Source organism: Lactuca saligna, chromosome 8, assembly GCF_052625555.1.
Source record: "Lactuca saligna cultivar CGN05327 chromosome 8, ASM5262555v1, whole genome shotgun sequence".
In the NCBI taxonomy this organism is placed as follows: domain Eukaryota; kingdom Viridiplantae; phylum Streptophyta; class Magnoliopsida; order Asterales; family Asteraceae; genus Lactuca; species Lactuca saligna.
This window is the reverse complement of record NC_136424.1, coordinates 36182636-36202940: the sequence shown is the minus strand read 5'-3', so window position 1 is coordinate 36202940 and position 20305 is coordinate 36182636. Positions and strand designations below refer to the sequence as shown.

At 34.7% G+C, this 20305-nt stretch overlaps 1 protein-coding gene across 1 annotated transcript; it reads left to right on the top strand.

Annotated features, from left to right (window-relative positions):
• Positions 1-15986: 15986 nt before the first annotated feature.
• On the top strand, positions 15987-16560 carry LOC145011446 (defensin SD2-like). The gene is made up of 2 exons (XM_078970170.1): positions 15987-16138; positions 16232-16560. The coding sequence occupies exons 1-2, from the start codon at positions 16075-16077 to the stop codon at positions 16387-16389; spliced, it is 222 nt and encodes a 73-aa protein (XP_078826296.1). The 5' UTR covers positions 15987-16074; the 3' UTR covers positions 16390-16560.
• The last annotated feature ends 3745 nt before the right edge of the window (positions 16561-20305 follow it).

Below are 20305 nucleotides of genomic sequence, written 5' to 3'. Positions count from 1 at the left end.
GAATAAGCATTGGTAGAAATTAATCTAAGCAATAATGGACTTGGTGAATTAAGTCCTTAGTGGGTTAAGCCCCTAATGGGTTAAGTGAGAAACACTTAACCCTAATCGTCATTTTATGAGAAACCCTAATTTCACTTGGGTATATTATTGGGCCATAGTTTGGGCCTAGAGGGTTGTATGATATTGGGCCCCTTAGAACATGTTTGACCCTAATAGGACATGTTGGACTGGACTGGACAATTGGGCCTTAAGGGAAGCCCATGTAGAGGTTTGGACCCAATTTGGAAAATTGGGCCATATATTGGGCTTTGATCCCTAGTTGACTTTGGGCCTATGGATTGGACTTTGGGCTTGGGTAAGCCAAGCTTGGGGTAATGTAGTAATCATCTAGCAGATGGGGTCGAGTTTGCGGGACTTCAGCAATATGAGATTGAGTTTGTGGGACTTCAGCAGTGTGAGGTGAGTTTCCTTCCAGTAGGAACGACTCTACGGCCATAATGTCGGCCCGTTTAGTTAGCAGTAGTTCCAGATTACAGTCCGATGCAGTACTTGAGTATGCTTGGTGCCTTTGTGATACAGGTATGGTATGAGTTATGTGTTCCGGACTATGGTCCGATGTAGTATGCAGTATATGTGCTCATATTATATGCTATGATTATGTTATGCTATGTTCAGTTAGTTCCGGACCTCGGTCCGATGCAGTAGTTAAAGTGCTTGATGTCTTTGTGATTCAAACATGTTTTGTGTTATGTGTTCCGGACTCTCTTCCGATGTAGTATGCAATATATGTATTCATGCTAGTTGATATGTTTACGATATGTTATGTTCAGTCAGTTTCCGGATTTCGGTCCGATGCAGGGGACGGGGTCCCAGTCAGTTTCGGACTTCGGTCAGATGCAGGGGATGAGGTTACAGTCAATTCCGAACTTCGGTCCAATGCAGGGGACGGGGTCCCAATCAGTTCCGGACTTCGGTCCAATGCAGTCAGTTCCAGACTTCGGTCCGATGCAGGGGACGGGGTCCCAGTCAGTTCCGGACTTCGGCACGATGCAGTTAGTTTCGGACTTCGGTCCGATGCAGTGGGCAAGGCCCAGTATGTGCTTTATATGTTATTGTATGGTATGCGGTAGTTTGGGGGAGCTCACTAAGCTTCGTGCTTACAGTTTTTAGTTTTGGTTTCAGGTACTCAGTTTTCAAGAGAGGAGCTCGGGAAGATTGCAGTGCACAGACAATTTGTTCAGCATGGGATGTTTATACTCTGATATACTTTATAGTTATAATATTTTGAGATACATTGCTTATGATTTTATATAGGGTATATCGACTATGGTTTTTATTATTAAATTAAACGAAACTTTCAGACTGTTTTTGGGATGTTTCACTGTCACTTTCAGGATACACTTGCAATGGTGGTAACTTTTACCCTAGTAGGATTAAAAGTTAAGTCTTTGGAAAAATTCATGGTAAACACGACACCATACTCTAATCATATCCTCTACATTTTCGTGAATTGTATGTATCATCTTATTTAAATAGAATAATTAAAATAATAAACCCGGAACCCCGAGAAGTAATTTTACTATTATTTTATATTATTATTGTCCAAAATCAAATAATAATTAGTTGGGTGTTGATTTCGGGGTGCCAAATGATATACTTGTAATTTCCAAGGGTTAAAGAGTAAATATCGGAGTTAATCTGAGAAGGATTCTTGAAGTCATAGTAGAAATGGTAATTTATGGATCTTAATTGAGAATGATTTGTAGAGGAGGGGTTGTTTTGTAACTGTTGGACTTATATTGAAAAGGATTATAGGAGCAAGGGTTTAAATGGTAAATTAAGGATTTGTTTTGAAAGAAATAGGAAAAGGAGGGACCAGTTGTGTCAATATGGGATAATGTTTCAATGAAGCGGTTATATAGCCTAAACAGTTCCATTGTCTCAAACCCTACCCCTACTATTATGTATCGGCCGCCATCACCGGTTTTCCCTCTTGTGCTCCGACCAGATGGAGTTCCGACGACCGCCGCCTACTGCCTCACCATCGAGTGGTCATCACACTTTGCTGTCGGACACCTTGCGAACGAAGAAACTACCGAGACAACTTCTAGGCAGTGTGTTAATGTTATTAGATGCTCCTTCTCCTCTTCTTCTTCTTCTGCTCAGCCTTCAGCCAACGTTGCCGTTGTCGCTAGGGTCCTCAAACGCCGCCGTTGGTGTTGTCGTAAGAGCTGCTACTGTCGCTGATGGTGTTGCTGTCGCCGCCGGCCTCAACCACTAATCCATTGAAGACTAAGAGGGTACCAGTTTCCCATGGATAGCTTACTCGGAAGTGCCATTGTGTTCGTGTGTTGCTTGGCTGAGATTCAAAAAGACACACCACCACCGTGGGGTGGTGGCTGTCAATGCAAGACCGCCGCTAACTGCCTCTAGGTGGCTATGTGTGGGCGATTAATCTAGTGTGTGCGTGCTTCAGTTGTGTTTCACAAGCTTGTGGGTGTCTCGAGTTGCTGCTGCCGTAAAAATACCCAAGAAGAACCACCATGGCTGCCGGCCATGGTGGCTGCCGCCTCAAGGACAGCCATAGCGGGTATGTATGTTGTTGTGTGTGTTATTATTTTTATGTGAGTGTGTGTGTTGAGTATTGTTGTAAGATGTAATAGTGTGGGAATAATTAAAGAAAAGTCTAAACCACCACCGTAGGGTGGTGGCTGCCGCCACCGGCCGCCGTACCGGGTGGTGGTGTGCTTACCTTATTGTGTTTGACTCATTTGGTGGATGCTTGGTCAAAATGGGCCCAAGGAAAACCTAATTAACCCAAAGAGACCCTAATGAGCCCAATAAGACCCAAAGTGACCTAAAAGCCCAACCAATGGATTAATGGGTTAGTATTGGGTTGGAAAAACCTAATTAGGGTTTAGAAAACCCTAATGGCATAAAACCCTAATTTTTGTGAAATCGATCGGGACACACACACACGAGAAGTATTTAATAAACTTGAAATATTAAATAATAATCATTGGCAAACTAACTTAAGGCAATAATGGACTTAATAGATTAAGTCCTTAATGGGTTAAGTAAGAAACACTTAACCCTAATCGTCATTTCATGTGAAAACCCTAATTTTGGGATTATGGGCTTGGACTTATCGGGACCCACATTTGGTCTACTGGAATGGAATTGTGTATTAAGCCCAATCACACCATATGACTTATTTAGTAAAGTAAGGGACTTAATGGAGTTAAGTGAGAAACACTTAACCCTAATTGTCATTTTATGTGAAACCTAAATTTCACTCGGGCCTTGTGTTGGGCCTTTCCATTGGGCTTTGGTAGTTGGATTTTAACGGACCATCCAAGAATGATCACATGGACTAGAATATGTTGATGGACTTTAGGGTAAGGCCCATATGATGGGTTAGGCCCAATTCAGAAAATTAGGCTATAGTTTGCGCCTTTATGATTATGTGATATTAGGCCATGGGAATACCAAGAGTATGAACCAGAATAATTAAATGGGCCTTAAAGAAAGACCATGTAGAGGTCTTGGCGTAATTTGGAAAATTGGGCCATATGTTGGGCTTTGGCCCATTATTTGATTATTGGGCCTTTGGAGTGTGAGTTGGACCTAGGCTTGGAACCTAATTATTAATTGGGTGTTGTTTGATATTGACAGCTCGGGAATCTGTCAACCAGCAGTTGGAGTTTTATATGCGGGACTTTAGCTGTGCCAGGTGAGTTACCTCACTATACTAAGGGGTCTAAGGCACCAAGACCGACCCAGTGGATATGTTATCCTAACAGTGTTAGTATGTTGAGTATGAAGTTAGTGTTGCATGCTAGTGGTTATGCCAGTTAAGTAGATCTGTAAGACTACCTGTGTTGTTATATGATTATCTACATGCTTAGTGGTTATGTTATATGTTGATATGTTATGTGGGATGGGTTGAGGTGAGACTGCTCCGTGCGATAACCAACAAACCCGGGAGCATTCCAGATATGGGCTAAATGAGACTCGTACTGTAGGCTCGATGGCAAGCCAGATGTGAGCTATGGGCCCATAAGGCAATCCAGACTCATACTGTGGGCCTAGGGGTAATCCAGTCTGTAAAGTTGTGGACTCGTTGCATGCTGTGTAGTTTGTTATGTTATGATACTGCTGATGTTGTTATGTGGACTATATGTGTATCGGTATTGTGGGGGTAACTCACTAAGCTTTGTGGTTATGGTTTCAGTTTATGGTTTCAGGTGCTTCAGATGACTTGGCAAGATGAAGGTGTGACCGTACACATCCTCGTGTTTTGGACTTATAGTTTGTAGGATACTCTGATGTTAAACTATTTTGAAAATACTTTGTAATAACTAATGAATTTTGGATGGTTGAAATTTTTTAAATTGGATTGATTTTTATGGGTGTTACATTGTATTTTTTTTAGAATTAATTATGTGTGTCACAAGTTGATGTATAGTTTCAGTCGTTTACTAGACCACTCTTCACTTCTTGAATAAACTGTACAAATCTATTGAGAATTACATCAATCCCTTTATATGGAAGAAACTAGACATACATATCTAACTATAGGCTCTTGAATTTTGGCATTTGGAGTCCTAATGAATTTATTATGATTTTTTAAAGACAATGCATGAAATATGTGATAGCACAGACTAGTCTGAGAAGATGACCAGTCATATAAGAAGTTCTCAATATGTGTTAATTACATTGACTTAATGGTTTGTCTAAATAAGGGTTTGAAACTAGGACCTTATACATAAAATCATAACGTGATTATATGGGTTAAGTTTACAACTTAACCCATCGAGCACTTAACTTGGTACTTGGCTAGAAAATCGAGTCCTTCATAGCACCGCCAACTGTTGATGTTATGGTGGTCAAACCACTCAAAGTAAAAGTATGATGCTATTTAGGGTATATAAAAAAGGACCATTACATGATTTATCCTTATAAAATTTAGCCCTAGAATTACCAAAGGAAGGGAACCCATAACCACCCATCAACAGTGACCTGTGGTGGTAGGTAAAGTCACTCACCGGTGGCAGGGCCTGCCGGTGGTGGTCCTATGGCGGCTCACAATGGTTTTGACAATAAACCACACACACCCACACGAAAACTCAAGAAGTTAAGGAGAACACACCTCACACACAAACACCCACCCATACACAACCACCTTTCGGTGGTTTGTGGTGCCAGAATGAGGCATGCTGACAGCCTAGGCTGCCAGCCATGATGATGGTGGTGCTCCTCTGTGAAGAAGAGAAAAGAGAAAAGAAGGATGGAAGAAAGTTGTTGCAGCTTCCTCTAGTAGCTCTCCTCCGACAATAAAGACCTCCGGTAGTGGTAACAAGTTCGTTCCCCGATGGTTTCTTTTTTGGTACCGCAAGGAACACGTAAGGGATTAATGTTAGATTAGCGTATGCAAACTTATGATGGGTTCGGCCCTAAGGGAAGTGGCCCATCCTAATTCCGTCGGCTTTCAAAGGAAATTAACAGATTTTACATATTCAACCCCAATCTTTCCCATATTAACACTTTCTACCCTAAAAACAATATTCTTATCAATTAAAAGTTTTAAACCTTGACACATTCAACCCTTAATTTAATAATATCTTTAATTATTGTTTTTGGATGTTATCTGACTTTATTTTATTTAAGTTGTTTTATTGTTTTTGGATGTTATTTGGCAGCTCACAATGGTTTTGACAATAAACCACACACACCAACACGAAAACTCAAGAAGTTAAGGAGAACACACCTCACACACAAACACCCACCCATACACAACCACCTTTCGGTGGTTTGTGGTGCCAGAAAGAGGCATGCCGACAGCCTAGGCTGCCAGCCATGGTGATGGTGGTGCTCCTCTGTGAAGAAGAGAAAAGAGAAAAGAAGGATGGAAGCAAGTTGTTGCAGCTTCCTCTAGTAGCTCTCCTCCGACAATAAAGACCTCCAGAAGTGGTAACAAGTTCGTTCCCCGATGGTTTCTTTTTTGGTACCGCAAGGAACACGTAAGGGATTAATGTTAGATTAGGGTATGCAAACTTCTGATGGGTTCGGCCCTAAGGGAAGTGGCCCATCCTAATTCCGTCAGCTTTCAAATGAAATTAACAGATTTTACATATTCAACCCCAATCTTTCCCATATTAACACTTTCTACCCTAAAAACAATATTCTTATCAATTGAAAGTTTTAAACCTTGACACATTCAACCCTTAATTTAATAATATCTTTAATTATTGTTTTTAGATGTTATTTGACTTTATTTTATTTAAGTTGTTTTATTTATTTATTTACTGTTTTTATTTATTATTTAATCACATAAAATTTATCTAATAAATTTTATTCGTTTTATTCATCAATTTAATTCTTTAGAAATTTATTCCTAATTATATAACTTTTCACATTAATTAATGGACTCGTGTTAGGGCGTGTCAAACCCAACAAATTATAGGGGTACAATATACTCCAAAAGAACACTGCTATATTACACTAAAAGGTAGTACAATGCAAGTAGGGTCGAACCACAAAGACACAGGACAATCAGTCTCTACCTCTTTATGCAAGGTACTTTGGTCACCAAAAGTAAAAAAGGGGGTTTTGGTGGGATGTCAAGTCTACCAAGAAAATTACACCATTTGTTTGCAAATAAAACTTAACATAATTGTAAAAAGGGGTATCGATCATCGGGGAAATGGTTGTATTCAATCACCAATACAATCTAATAGAACTAGTGTAAATAAACTAACTAAATAGAATTAAAGTAAAGGGGGGGGGGGGTTGTTGTGATTGCTTGAAAACTAAAACACTTAAATAAATAAAAATCTCGCAATTAAGCAAGATGGTGAGATACTCAAATATTGGAAAGAATTAGTTAACCAAGGAAATTCAATGCAATGAACATTTGTGTGTTTATCATTAGGATTCAATATGAAGCTTATCATTCATCCCAAATTGGTTATAACAATCATTAAGCATGATATGCCAAGATTCCTCATAAGTTGTATGGAGGTTGGGGAAGCCCACAACACACCTTCTTAATCAAAATCAAGGATTCAATTGAAGCAATTAAACCCAAGAAGTTGATTAGCCTTAAGAATGAAGAAATCCCCAATTCCTAGAGGACGTTAATGCTTACACATCCATAAAGGATTTATGATTCATAAGCTAGAGATGATTTCTACCATCATAAAACCCTTGTTCTAAGTAATTCAATGATTCAATGCTAAACGAAAGAAATAAATCAATAATTGCTTATTCAAGTACCAACCTCACGATCAAAGCATTAAACAAGCATATGAAATATGAACTAGAATCATAGACATAAGATAAATGATAAATAAGCATAAATCATTCAAAAACCCACAAACATTCAAGGGTTTTAGCCAAAGTTAACCAAAATAGAGAAATTAGCCACTCATAGCAATAGAATAACAATCACAAAAGTCTAATTGCATCAAGAAACTAACAATTACTTTGGAAGATAAGAAGAATGTGTATACAAGCTCCAAAAATCACCTCCTATGGTCTCTGATGGTGGAAATCGAAGTCATGCTGAAAGATCCAGCCCCCAAGGTAAATAGTAAACAAAATGCCCAAAATGCCCAAAACTGGGCAGTTACGCAGGTACCCGTGCACGTGAGAATCCACCCGCACAAATATTGTTGGAATGTTAATGGCTCATTTTTCCTCCACTAACAAAGTTTCCATTGGTCCCCTCCATATCCCAGATGATTCAAATTAACCAATCATCTTTTAGCTTCAAATACGGATGCTCAAAGCCCAAAATAATAATCCATGACCCATCTTCACAAGCCCACTTCATCCAAGCCTTTAGCTTTTTAAGATTAAATTTCCTTTGGTGGATCCGAAAATCCCAATAATGTATCGAGAAGCCCACCAAGCCCATCTCCAGTCGAACCGCAATGAGCTCCAAAACCCTACAAAATATCTCATGCAAAATACAAAAGTACCCGACACAATATATGATAAAGAAAATAAAGAATATACAATGCAATATTAATAAAAAGAGCTAAAAATACTAAAATAAACTAATAAAAATAAGGAAATAAAATAAGTTATTAGGTTTGTAAATGATAATTCAAGTAAAAGATTGAAGAACTAGAAAGATTTTAACTAACTGAAATAAATTCAGAATTTATGAAAGACTCCAACTCTCTGTATACTGACTTAGCAACGTGATTCCAAGATGACATGATATTTGTTCAATTCGACCTAAATTGGTACTTTAGCTCTAATATTTTCCATTCACCACATTAATGAACCAAAATAAGCTATTTGATTAACCCTAGCCTCACTAACCTAATCTAAACTAGCTCTTAGAGTTAGATTGAAAGATTGCATTAAACTTTATGTGAATGTTCCCAAAAACATTCAGTACTCCTCACAAGCTTGGGAGCGTAAGAATGTGTGAAGATGATTTACACTAGATTTATTCAAAAAAATTCAATTTAGTGCTTGTTACTTACTCTATTTCATAAAAAAAATTACGGATTTTGCAAAATAGATAACTTGAATGATCTAACCCTAATTCAAATGGACAAAAAGAACTAAAATTAAAATCAAACATTCGATTGAAACCAAAATCAAATTCACTAGATAGAAATTAGAAACAAACATCAAATCACATGATTGAAATCACAACTAAAAGTCAAGACGTAAAGTTTGAGAAATTAGGGTTCTAGCCACACATGACTAGAACAATCAACAAGTCTAAAAAAGAGGAAATAATCTGCATACGAGACTTACAAATCCAACAAAAAATGTTTCCAGATGATTACAATAGAAACCTTGCAAAAACTTTAGAAATTGCTCTTCTTCTGTGCTCTGGAAATGCAGTCTAAGTGTAAAAATGACCCTAATCTTGTAATATGAAAGATAGGAAAAAATTTCAAAAGTTGGTTTTGCAAAAAGTTAGTTTTTGGTCCAAACATGCCCCATGTCGAAATAGAGTAAATCAACACGGGTCGTGTTGGGTGGGAGTATGCAAGTCGTCATCAGGTCTTCTACCAAAGTACAATGCTAAAAAACGTTCAGTTGGACCAACACGACTCGTGTCAAAATAGGCTAAACTGATACGAGTCGTGTTCAACATAGTTAACAACTTCTTCTTGGTCAAACACAACCCATGTTCACTTTTCATTACAAATCCAAAATCCAACACGCCCTTGTTCGCTCCAGCTTTCAAGTCCAATCTTGATTTTTCTAACTTTTCCGTTTTGCATCCAATCATCCCGGAATCTTCACCCATGCTTCTCGGCACCTCCCAAAACACATTTCAACCCCCAGTTTACCTGAAAAGACCATAAAAGCGTACAAATAAGGTTGTTCTAGAGACTAACATGACTTTGATGAAATGCAAGAAAAATGAAAAACAACTATGCTAAACGAATGCATAAAAGGGACTAAAATGTGTGCAAAAAGGTGCACTTCACAAAATCCACCTAACAACTCGTTTTCCTGAATTACTAGCGAGAATTAGGTAGTTACAGAACCTACTAACCCAATCCGAACTCATTTAATTTAATGGATCAACCCATTTACAACCCGCCATTCCTTTTAAAATTTTGAAATATTTTTAATTTATATTTATTTAGTATTATTATTTATTTATCATTATATTTTGACTATTTTATATTTATTAAAAACAATGTGTCGGTAACTTTTACTGAATTTCGAGTCGACAAAAGTGATAGTTGAGTTGCATAGAATTTTAAAATTAAAAATTTATAGTGTTTTATGGTTGGTTATAAACATTTATTTGTTGGATTAGTGTCTAAGTCCATAACTATTTTGATATGTACTTGACCCGATGGTGCATGGTCCTTTTGGGTTGCCTTCACCAAAGCAACTTGATAGGATGAATTATGAAGATAAAGGATTAAATATGATTTATTAATATATTATGAGAATAATATATTAAAGGAGAAATCATATTGTTTAAATTAATATTAGTCAAGAATTAATTGGTAGTTTTGTGACTAAAAGAGATTAATTAAACTTAAGGGACTGGAATTGTAATTATAAGATAATTGCAATTTGGGCTATGGATTGCCTTATATTAAGAAGTGGACGAATTCTATGGGAAAGCCCATGAGGAAATCGTCCAAGGACTTAAGGAAAGGAATCTATGGGTTGCTTAGGGCTTAAGCATCCAATTTAGGGTTTCCTTGTTAGATAACCCTAATAGCCTAACTATATATACATCCCTTATGACCCAAAAACGTGCCTAAGATTCCTTCTAGGGTTTCACACATTTTAGGGCAGCCTCCATCCTCTCTCCTCTTCATCCTCTTGCTCTTGGTGTTTGTGAACCATTAGAGGAGTGACATTTGTGACTCTAAGCTTTCTAAAGTCAATACAAGGAGGATTTAGATTGTTATTGCTACATAACAATCAAGGTATGATCTAAACTCTAATTATATGTTATATTGATTATCATATGCTAGATCTAGGGTTTATAGTCTTGGATAACTTGCATGTACAATAGAGAAACCTAGATCCAAGCATTAGGGTTTGTATGAGCACATAGGATGTTCTTATGACCAAAACCCATCATTATTTGTGTTTGTGTTATGAGCCTATAAAATTATTCTTGTATAATTTTCAAACTTGAACAATTATTATAACTTTTTAAATTGTATGTAATTTTATTTGATTGATTATTTGATTTTAAAGTTTTTTATTTTTATTTTTATTTATTTTTTATTTTTTTGAAATGTTAAATTGGTCAACCCACGTTTAACCTGTTTAGTAAATAGTTTGGATTAGAAAAACAATAAACATGTCAACCCGATTTCAACTCCTTTACTAAAAAGGTTGAGTTGGGTTGGGAATTCTCAACCCGTTTACTTAAACAAATTGGATTGGATAGAATTTCAACGCATTTAATTAAACAGATCAACCCGTTTATGACCCAAGGCAACCCATTGCCACCCCTACTTAAGTGATATATAGTCGTTTTTAATAGTTGTTTCTGAAATTAGGTTTTCAACCTAATTTTGTATCACCTGCAAATCAAACATTATTTTGTGTAATCAAATTTGGGAATCTAAGGAGTGGTTTAGATTCGTAATGAATGATATATGGACATATTGGATGGATATATGGATCAATTACAAAAATCAAATCAGGTTTAGGTTGGGATCTTTAATCCTTGCACCAGTTCTTTGATTCAACTTTCGGATTAATGAAGGAGCTTCATCAATCGATCTCTGGCATGTCAGCCTCCACAGTTCTGTTTCCCATGTGATTTCCTCCAGTGGCGGACCTATGTAGGGCGTTTGGGGTCCCGGACCACTGCTCAATTTCCGGCACGCAGTGTAATTTTTTTTTTCTATTACGTGCACCCGCTTGAAGTACGAGGGACACCCCTACTAAAACAGTCTGCGTCCGCCACTGATTTCCTTAATTCTTCAATCCCTTAAACGGTTTGCCTCCCTTTCTCAATCATTTATTTTGTGTCTTCTTTGTTGAGATATGATGGTGGTTGTTTTCCTAATAGGTTTTTAGATCTTCATAGTACTAATCTTAAGCACGAAACATATTTCTTTATGGGTGGCAAGGTGACTCCGGTTGGTGCAAAAATTGTACAAAGAAAGCGATGATTGCCCATGCATTTTTTCTAAAATTATCTATAAAACTTTAAATATGCTTAAAAAAGGGTGATTTTAGTCATTTTAAGGCTATTTGGGACTAAAAACAAGATAAAATAAAACCTCAAGGATGGTTTATGTCCAAATTGAAAACATGAGACTTGATTAAAAAAAAAGATATAATGACACTGAGCATTTTTGTAATTTACCTTAAGGACAAATATGATGTATGTTAATTTGGGATTTTAACAAAGTTAACAACATAAACCATTCCTTGGCATGTGGTACCCTGAAAGTTTCGGGTTAAGTGAGTTTATGAACACGCTATTCCCACTCTTCTTTTTCTTCTGTTACATATGCATAATAAGTATAAGTTGAGAAATGAAAATAAGAGCATTCACAATAGTTTTTTTTTTTTTTTCAAACCAAAAATCTCTTGAAAAATGGAAAAATTAATGTTGCTTTTCACAAAGAATTTTAATTAGTAGCAAGCTATTCTCTTAAGCATTACAAAAAAAATTCATGTGAAAAGTGAAAACTCTTTAAAAAACTTCTTTTACTATGGATTGCTCCAAAATAAAAAATAAAAAAATGATGTAACACTATGTGGTTTGTAGTTTGGAAGGGTTGTAAATGATAGACTCCTTTGTCCTAAGAGGATTTTTAATGTTAACCCTATCATATAACTCAATAGTATTGTCATATTATCACCACTTCCATACTATTGAATTGTGATAATTGATTAACTAAAAAAAGCTTGCATCGGAGATGCTATAATAACCATATGTCCATATCCCATAGAGAAATACTACATATTAACATTACTTTTTAGAAACCTTAATTTTTTTTTTTTTTTTTTGGAACGGCAAATATATTCTACTCCTAATTCTCTACCTATGCCCCTCACGAGACTTGAACCCTCGACCTTAAGGAGGGAGGGCAACACCGGATACCGCTGGGCTAGAAGCCCTAATTTGACCAATAAGTTTAAAATATTAATATTTTCTAACTTTTTAAAAAAAAATATTCTTCAACTTTCATCACTTTCAAACATTTAACATTCATCTTTCTCATATTTTCAACACTCATTGATTTTCTCAAAATTTATCTCTAAAAATGGCTCATCTTCGGATCACGACAAAAGATATTGTTTTGGCTCGTGCATATGCCGATATAAATGATAATCCATATAACAACTACCTCATAAGTGGGTTTTCTTTTGGAGCAGAATCACCTAAGTCAAGGTCTTCACCGATTAAAGATCAACCATTCAGATCAACCATTCGCTAAATGGAGAAAAACAAATGTAAAGATAGTATAGTTTCGCGTTGTGCTTATTAGAGTGAAACAACTTTAGTAAATGATGAAAATGATGTAATACTATTAGTCAATGCTCTTCAAACTTTCTTTGCAAAATGTAACAAACCTTTACTTCTTGTAGAGTTTCGGAAAGTTGTGAGGATGTCCAAAAAATAACGTTAATATGTCGAATGAAGTTGTGTTTATTTTCATGCTTTAATGTTAGCTATGTTTTAAATGCAAGTGTCTTGTGTTTTACTTAATTAAAAGCTTGTTTTTTTATTTAATTTCAAGTGTACTTATCTTTTTAGTTATACTGAAAACTATAGTTTATGTAAATTATTTTGTTTTTATATAAATTAATTTTTGTATAAATAAAAGAAAAAAAATATGCTAAAAGGGGGCACATCACCCTCTTTAAACGACTAGATCTTAAAGATGTGTGACAAATATAACGTAGCGTTTAGGTGGAAGCAAAATATACATGACAAAAATGATATTATTTTCTTTAAGATTTGATGATATACATCTTCCCATACATAGTGATCGCTAACCGGGTGCCGAATAACATCCACGAACACCACACTTTGGGTGTAGTTTTCTTTCCTGCTCTCTTTCTTTTGTTCCAATTGGTCACCTGCCATTTCTTTTATTTCTTTTCTTTTAGTTTTAAAATAAAAGTTAATTATAAATATATATTAAAAAACTATAAAAAAACATATTAAAACTTATGGTATTTAATTACTTACAAATAAAATATAATATTTATATAAAATATATTTTAAAAAATAAAATAAAATATGAAAAATAATCATTTTCTGAGTTTTAAATAATAAAATAAGAGTGAAAAAAAATGATGCTAAAATAAAAAGAAAACGAAGAAAATGTGAAAGATACGTACACTAGCTTAACCTTAGGTGAATATCACTACTTATTTTTGACAAAGGACCATTTTTGTAATTTCGTACTCTGACAAACGACTGAATGAATACCAGAACTGGTGTGGAAAAGTTGCAGACAACCCTTTATTCTCCACCACATAACTCGTGTAAAGAAAGAACTTAACTTTGTTCATATATTTATATTCATATAGAACGTATAAAACAATACTTATTCCTAAGAATATTAAATCTAAACTTTTGCTTTGTTATTGATAACAATTTAAAATTAATTAATAGATCTGGATTTTTGTTTATAAAAAGTTAAATAAAAAAATAAAAAAATTCAAATAAATTATATTAGTAGAAAAGCAACATTGCCATGGCCCCCCCCCCCCCCCCACAAGTGGTATTGATATCTATTGAGTTGTCACATCGCACTTCATCTAAGTAAGTATTTCATATTTCCAAAGGCTATTTTTAGTAGGATATTAAAGTTATCTTGATAAATTTCTAATTAATATTTCTAATTATAAATATATCGATAACAAATTTATCTGAGTGTTTTGAAATTTTCTAAAAATGGTTAATAATACAACATTTTTTTAACCATATGAAGTTTAATAAACTTTAACTTTACGTTGGAGTAATGTTATAGTCTAAAGAGCCAAAAATATATTATTCAATGTGACTTGACATTCATATTACATGCATTTTTCTAAAAATGTTATCATTTATCAAATCTTATTTCAATGTGACTCGACACTCATTTGCATACATTAAATTTGCAATGACAATTAACTATATTGTAAAATTCGTAAAATAAAATAATATGCAACTCAATAAAAGATAACATGAGATTTGCATGATGTTAATTTCTAACTCAGACGATTTATTCAGAAATAAATTGAACCAATATGATAAACCCGTAAAAAAATCGTTTGAATTGGTTTAATGGATTTGAATAATTGAATTTCACTTACCTTTTAAAAACAACACATTTTCAAAGCAAATTGAATAGTTCAAGCGGATAACGACATCCACATTGTATACAACTCAAAGGTCGACACACTTCACTGACAGATGTATTTTGACAGTCGAACCGAAAACCAGTTTAACTAAAAAAACGATTTTTAATTATCACCTATAAATCCTCTCATCTCGTTAGAAACACTCTTACATCTATATTATTATCTGGTTAAGGATAAATTCGTCCTAAAAATAGTGAACATGTAAGTCTTCGAACATATTTCAAACCGATCAATTTATCATATTGAATTCAAAATATATCCTTTTATATGTAGCTTTTTGTCATCTATTAGGGTCTACATATAACAAAATTTGAATTGAAAATAGATTAATATCATAAAAATCATTACTTCTAAGGTTTTATCAACTTTTTATTGTTTTTATATGTTATTATATTTTGAAAAACCTTTTTATTTTTGGGCCATTTATTAGGGTCTACATATAACAATATTTGCATTTAATTTCTCCTTCACGTCTTGGTTTGGATTTAGCGAGTCTATTATTTTTATATTAACCAATGGAAAAAAATTTAATTTCTCCTTCACGTCTTGGTTTGGATATAACAATATCTGTCATTATTTTTGGAAAAAAATTTATATTAACCAATGGCCGGTCACTAGTTGGTATTTTAAATAGTACCAGATTATTTATTTTGTTCCACATCTTTCATTACTTTATTGTATACATGTATTTTAAAATGAAGAAAAAACACATAACGTACGTCTCGAACTTCAGATATCTAATAAACAATACGACATTCAAATCTCCAAGCCATTAATACATTCTTAATTCATCTAAGAAACAATCTATTATTTCTAATGTTATATTTGTTGAGAGAACCAAAGAAATGCTATAAAAATAGATAAAATTTTAAGGGTTAAATGCAAGAAATAACTACTTTTTACATAATATAATATAATGACATAAAAAACATGAGAAAGTCGGTGAATATACTCTACTAAGAATCAACACCACCGTCCATGTAAACAAAAGAAGGATTAAACTTATAGTAACATTTTATAAACTAATGAGATTTATTATAAAGTTAATTGTCGACGAGCACCGAGCCAACTTTTTCAAAAAAAAAAAAAAAGAACAAAAAAGAGGAGGGATTCCGTATATCCTTCACAAAAAAAAACTCTATATAAACACCCCCACATGTATCTTCTGCATACACATCATCACCTCTCTATCTCTCTCTCCCTCTCCTCTTCTCTCTCAGTTTCTAGCAGTGTCTGAAGATGAGGCCTTCAATGAAGCTGATTGCAACCATGTTGCTTGTACTCATGTGTCTCATGGCCAATGGTAATCCTTCTAATCTCATCATTCTTACAAACTTATAAGATGCGATATTATATAGTTAATGGGTTATTAATTAAAGCTAATATATATCTACAGTAATGGTGGAAGCCAGGACATGTGAGTCACAGAGCCACAAATTCAAGGGGACCTGCGTCAGCAGCACCAACTGTGGTAATGTGTGCAAGAATGAGGGATTTCATGCCGGAAAGTGCCGTGGATTCCGTCGTCGTTGCTTCTGTACTAAACACTGTTAAATCAACTTGTACTACTTGTGGGTTATGTGTATCCGGTCACCGGTGTTTCCTTTCGGAATTAAGTTTCAGTTCGAGTCATGTGTCCCTGTTTACTTTTTGTTTTTGGTGTCTGACGCGTGTCCATGTGTGTACGTACTTCTTCGATAAATAAGCTTTGGTTCCTTTTCTAAATCGAGTGTCTTTATAGCAATTTTCTATGTAAGGCGATTGCTCAATCGCTAGCTGTCTTATCTCTTTCTCTTTGTGTCGTATCTCTCTCATTATCTCTCTCTAATAAAGAAAAAGTAAAACAAGAAATCAATTGTTATTGTCGGATTCAAAATACCAACGGCCAAACACTAAGATATATGTTTTAATGGGACATGATTTACACAATAATTTTTCTCAATGTTTTAAAATTTTGTATTGTTCAACTCTACAAGGTTAATTATTGTGTATGAATTACTTCTTCTCTTTTTGTTAGCAGTTGAACTTGTAGCATTAGATTATATCAAACAAAATTTGTTTTTTTTTTTTATTTTCAATTTTTAAAACTTATTTTTATTGAAATAAACTAAGTATAAAAAAAAATTCTAACATTTAAATATTAATAAATAAATTTGTTATATGTTTAAATATGTTTTAGAAAGCATATAATAATAATAATGTTTTAAAAAGCATATAATAATAATAATAATAATAATAATAATAATAATAATAATAGGTTCTAGTAATTTATATAATATATATAAATTTTTAGGAAAGTAAGCGTGCAAACTTACCTAGCCAAAAAGGAGAGGCGTAAGCCATTTGTAGACGAGGACGGAGGTTTGATTTTTGTAAAAGAGGTAGCATATTGTATCATACGATGAGAAGACATGTCACCTCACCTCTATCTCAACAAAATTCATACACATGACATATCACTAATGACTAGTTATCATCTCATTTTAAGTTACTAGAATTTTAGTTTTACGATGTCATTTTAAGTAACTGGAACTAACATGTGAGTTAAGGGGTTTTATAATTTATACTCTAATATATGTACGGGATTGTGCGGAGTGCATGAGAGCAGCACCCCTGGGTCCGGGGTTTCTGAAGAGGCAGTGTCCTTTTGGTGGGGTCTGGGGGCAGCACCCCTAGCGGCGTTTCCAAAGGGGCAGCGCCAACATGTATCATAAGGGAACATATTGAAAAATTCAATTTCTTGAAGGTGATTATGGTAAAACTAACGAAACTCGTTAGTTTTGGTATCCCTAAATCCTCATTAAATCTGTATTATCATTACTTGCTTCCAAAACAACTAATAACAGCCCAACCCTAATCTCGTTTAATATATAAACAGTTCTTCCTCTTCAAAAGAGGGTTACGATCTTGAGCTCTCGTTTTCATCATACTTTCACATAATCCTCTAGCATATTGGTGTACGATTTCTATGCCTAGAATCGTAAGTGTCCACTTGGATTATACTAGGCTGAATTTCTTGTAACCAAGACAAATGATAGAAATATCCGTTCGAAAAATGATATCACGATCCAAGTTGGTTCCAGATCTCCACCACAAACCCTAAATTTTCCCAACATTTTTTTTTTTTTTGCAAATATGAGGTATAAACGAATAAGAAATCTTTATATTAACAAAATCAATAAATAAAACTTATCAAACTTAAGAATTTTGTATGTCCAAAAAACCAATATACCACTTTCTCTCCACTTTTTTTTTCTACATCTCCTTTCATACACTATGGAAACATATATTTTTCATCCATTTCAACCGGTTTAATTGTTTTATTTTTAAAATTGATAAAATTGTAAGAATGATCCCTGGGGTTAGGTGTAAATTGTCAGTTTGGGATAAAAAAGTTTTGACTACCACTTGTGGTCCAAATGTTTTCATTTTCTTGCTATTTTGGTCCATTTTTGTTTGAATTTTCTTAAAATGATGAATTTACCCTCTGTATTTCATTTTCTATTTCTTTATTTAATATAATATTCTTGTAAATTAAAAAAAATCACCTCATCCAATTCTCTCCCTTAATAACTACATATCTCTCTCTCTTCATTCCGTTACATACCGCAACCATAGCCGGTCAACCCACCACCGCCAGTCGGACCACCACCCCCGATTTTCCGGTAAACACCTCTCTCTCCCTTCATCACCTGCCGGAAAAACACTTCCACATACCGGAAACCACCGTCACAATCTCTCTCTCTCTCTCTTGATGAACCTACACTCTTTCTCCAGATTTTCTAACATACAAGAACACAAAAAATCTGAAATTTAACATGCATGAACCACAAACAAACAGGTTATATGAATATATACACTAAAAAAATCATAAATTAAACAAACAATAACTCATACAAAACCCAGAGATTTTCTAACACATACACATACATTTGTTCAAGATTTGATACAAAAAACAAGAAATTTGATATATACAAGAACACACTTGAACCAGCTGGGGTTTTAAAAAACTTGAAAGGTGACGCCACCGTCGGTGGAACAACCACCACCACCTAAAGCCGGTATAAGGGAGATGAAGAGACAAGAGACGAAGAAAGATAGAAACATAGATCGGAGATAGGGGCTACAAACTCTGCATTGTTCGTTCTCACTTCAAACCTTCAAAAACGTTGATCGATCTTCTGTCTAATATCACTTTTGTCGCCTATAAAACCCTAATCGATCTTCTAGCTCATATCGTTGCCGACCTTCGTGGTGAAACCCTCAAGAGTTCTGATGCCTTTGATCTGTGAAAGGGAAACGAGTAGACGAGAAGGGAGGACTGACGATCTGTTTATGGTGAAGGGGTGAAATAAGAACGGAGATAGATGAAGTCGTGCTGTTGTCGCCTCTGCAAACTCTATCAACAAGCACTAGTTATCGAGTTATAGATATGAGCAACCCCGACGCTGCTGCTCAAACCCTTGTGTCGTCGAAGTCGGAGATAGACGTTCTGAAAACCCTAAACACCCCTGGAAACCTTTTAGTGTCATCGATGACGAACAAATGGAGGCAATGTCGTAAGAGAAGGAAATAGACAAACGGTTCAACTCACATTCCTCTTTCTCCGATGAAGTTGGCACCGGAAAAATCTAAGGTTTCGGCATCGACGGTATGGGGCATCGACTGAACGAAGAGAGAGAGAAAGAGAGAGAGAGAGAGATGAATGGGTAAATTCATCATTTTAACAAAATTCAAACCAAAATGGACCAAGGTTGAAAAAAAAAAAAAAAAAAAAAAAAAAAAAAAAACTTTTGGACCACATTTTTGGCCCACAGCCCACAGTGACAATTTCCACATAACCACAAGGATCTTTCTTACATTTTTGTCTTTAAAATAATATAAAACTAATATACAAAATATTAAAAACATATAAGATTAATTAACAAACTAATAAAAACATACAAACTTATAGGTTACAAAACCCGCTTATTGTTTGAATCGGCGGTACCACAGCTTAACGGAACCATTTCCACGATGTTACTGTCGATCTTCTCCTCCAATCCGAAAGCGACTCCGACCACTCTAAAGTGAAGCGGTAGACTATCATAATACAAGAAGAAGAAAAAAAAACGTGCAACAAAAAAGATAAGATGTGTATATCAATGTCAATATATATCTAATATAAGTGACGACAAGAATATGATTAAAGTAGAAAAACATACAAGATGCCATGTATCTAGAAAAGTACATCATACAATGGAAAAGAGAGCAAAAATGATAAGAGGCATGATCCTCCCAAAAGCCTATGCTATATGCTCTTTATCCTTTATGCCTATGTGTTACATATGTTTGACTTCATATCAAAACATGACTTTGCTTCTTAATTTAATTTAGAGTAAATTACATTAGCTGTTTACGTAATTTGGGATAAATTGTATCTTTTATTTTTATGTTAGTCATTTATAGATGGCAATGTTGCAGAAAATCA